General features: G+C 33.0%; 1 protein-coding gene across 1 annotated transcript in view; it reads right to left on the bottom strand.

Annotated features, from left to right (window-relative positions):
* LOC107732722 (fasciculation and elongation protein zeta-2-like) overlaps positions 1-2,791 on the bottom strand; it is a 13,752-nt gene that overhangs the window by 4,381 nt on the left and 6,580 nt on the right. The window contains exon 6 of the mRNA XM_016544138.1: positions 559-639. Coding sequence (XP_016399624.1) covers positions 559-639 — 81 coding nt within the window. The remainder of the gene's footprint in view (positions 1-558; positions 640-2,791) is intronic.

The following is a 2,791-nucleotide window of genomic DNA, read 5'->3' as shown; positions in this document are numbered from 1 at the left end:
ATTCAGCCATATCGCAATTCTGGTCTTTCCGTCCCCAAATTTAAGACCTCTTGAAATCATAATTAAGACTTTCTTGTACAATTTAAGACTTTTTAAGGCCTTAAATTTGATACAACTAAATTTAAGACTTTTTTAAGACCCGCGGAAACCGGGTATATATATTATAAAATATATAATATAATTAATTATGAGATTTTTATCTACTTATGAACCCCAGATTATGTAACCCAAATATGAGCAATAGTAACAGAGTAACCTTTTAGCACCACTATTTTCTATTTATTTCCAATTCTGAATAAAATATATATTTAAAATGAATATTTCTCTCAGTTACATTTTCATGCTGCATGTCATTTTTCACTGATTCTTCTGGCACAATGCAGCAGCATCATTTTGCAAATAATAGTCCAACACAATCTTGGCATTGACAGAACACCTATCGATAACCGGTATCCAGCTCACAAGGTTTCTGCAGATAATGTATTAGATCTGAATTTTATGAGCAGATTCAACACTCCCAGAAGAGCAGAAGAGAGAAAGTGAGAGAGATATAGCCACCTGTTTCTCCCCACGCACATTGCCAAAAGTGTGGCGAAGCCCATTCTGAATGGCAGAAGAGATTCCCTCCATGCTGAAGCGCTACAAGCACAGAACAGATGAAAGAAGAGAAAGAGAGAGTGGGACAGAAAGAACAGAATGAAAGAGAAATCACATCACATCAGCCAGAGCTAATCGAGGAAGAAGAAAGAGCTCGTCAAAAGCCTGGGAACGACGTACATCTCGCAAGTGTTTCCAGACCAGTGGCCACTTGTGATTGGATTTTGCCAAAGTGGGTTTTGGGTTGTGATGGCCATTGACATATCATCACTGACCAACACACACACACACACACACAGCTCATCAGATATGGTAAACTAAAGCTCAAACATGCAGGAGAACCAATACGGTTTTTGTTCCTACACGTCAAGCAAGCGCAGCTGAGCCTGTTTACCATTTTTGATGAGCTCTATGAATACGTGTTTATCAAAGTTGATGTGAACAAAAGCCTAAATTAAATCTGTTCATCATATGTGAAGTGATCATGTCTGTTCAGAAGACTGCTTCATATCTTAAATTTACGATGTCTTGACGATGAAGCTTGACAATTTTGCTAGCGTGGACTTTAATGAGTGGATGAGAAATTAACAGAAAATATTAAAAGTGTCTTGTGTGTCCTCTAGATGAATTGAAGTCTTATAGGTTTGAAGTATCCCTTTAAAGTCTGCATGAAACAAGATACGACGACTTTACTACCATAGTGTGACGTATTTCCAAGTGGAAGGGCTTTTTGAACAAGACAAAAACATTGTGGGACTTGATTTTTTCAGTTGGATGTTGATTAAGAATTGCAAAAATTTTTTATTACAAGATTTTTGAAATAATAGGTTTAAATATGCAAATCAGGCACTATATAATTAAATACGCACTAATGTGCATACATTTCCAGAACAGAAATCTGAACACTTGATAAAGTTCAAAATTCCTCTTTCATTTTGATGACATATTAGAGTTAAATGTTTTTTTATAGCGCGGATTTGGGGGGGGGAATATATATAAAAATTGATAAATCAAAAAAAACTGTCACCATCCAGAAAAAAATCACCATGTTTTAAGGAATCGAATGTTGTATAAAATCAGGTAAATAATACATGAACAAACCCCTCTATAAAAAAACCTTCAGAATATAGATATAGGAATAAAACTAAAAATTGGTGTTAAGTGCTGCTGAAGCGGAGAAAAATCTCATTTTGAGAAAACGGCCTTTAAAGATATGCATCGTAATTGAAAGAATTGCAATTAACACTTAACATGATAATTTGCCCAAAAATTTAAATTCTGTCATCATTTACTGAAAAAAAATACTACTACTATGACTTAATACTACGTCAATGGGGACCAGAAACTGTTTGGTAACCAACATTCTACAAAATCTTTAATGTTCAACATATAAGAAAGACATTTATATAGGTTTGGAACAACTTGACGGTGAGTAAATGATGACAGAATAAAAAATTTGGGGAGAATTATCCCTTTAAATGTGTATTTTGAATGTTTTCTTTCCACTAGTCTGAAACAACACATGAAAGCCAAACAGCCTAAAATCTCAAAATTAGCCAGTGCATGAAAAAATCTTTTTGCCTGTAGTGTCGTGACTTAAAGGTAGGGTTGGGTATCGTTTGAATTTTATCGATTCCGATTCTGCTTATCGATTCCGATTCTTATCGATTCCTAGTTTAGATTCCAATAAGATAAAAAATCCAATATAAAAAAAATTAAGTCAAACATTTATTCTGTCTTTTTACAAAGCATTCTGTTGCAGCTGAATAACACGAGCAAAAATCAGCAGCCTACAGAACACTGCAAGAGGAATTTTGCCTATGCTTTAAAAAAAAATACCACAGCAAAACAACTAGATTAATATAAATTTCAAATATTAAAGTGTTAAAGACAAGTAAACAGTCAGTAATAAGATAGGAACAAACAAATCAATAAGCAATATCATAAATAAATACAACTGAACAAAATTTCAGGTACAGAAACTGTAATTAAAAGTTTAAAAACACTGCATAGTTTTCTTTTCATAAATAAAATATAGATTAATCAATTAAAGTTATTAAATATATTCAGTCAAGATCAGTGAATGATTTTATTTTGTTCTTTGATTAAAGGGGTCATATGATGTTGCTAAAAAAACATTATTTTGTGTATTTGGTGTAATGAAATGTGTTTATGCGGTTTAAGGTTAAAAAAA

This window comes from Sinocyclocheilus rhinocerous, unplaced genomic scaffold, assembly GCF_001515625.1.
Source record: "Sinocyclocheilus rhinocerous isolate Xijiao unplaced genomic scaffold, SAMN03320098_v1.1 scaffold369, whole genome shotgun sequence".
Taxonomy (NCBI): Eukaryota; Metazoa; Chordata; class Actinopteri; order Cypriniformes; family Cyprinidae; genus Sinocyclocheilus; species Sinocyclocheilus rhinocerous.
This window is presented reverse-complemented; position numbering and strand designations above follow the sequence as displayed.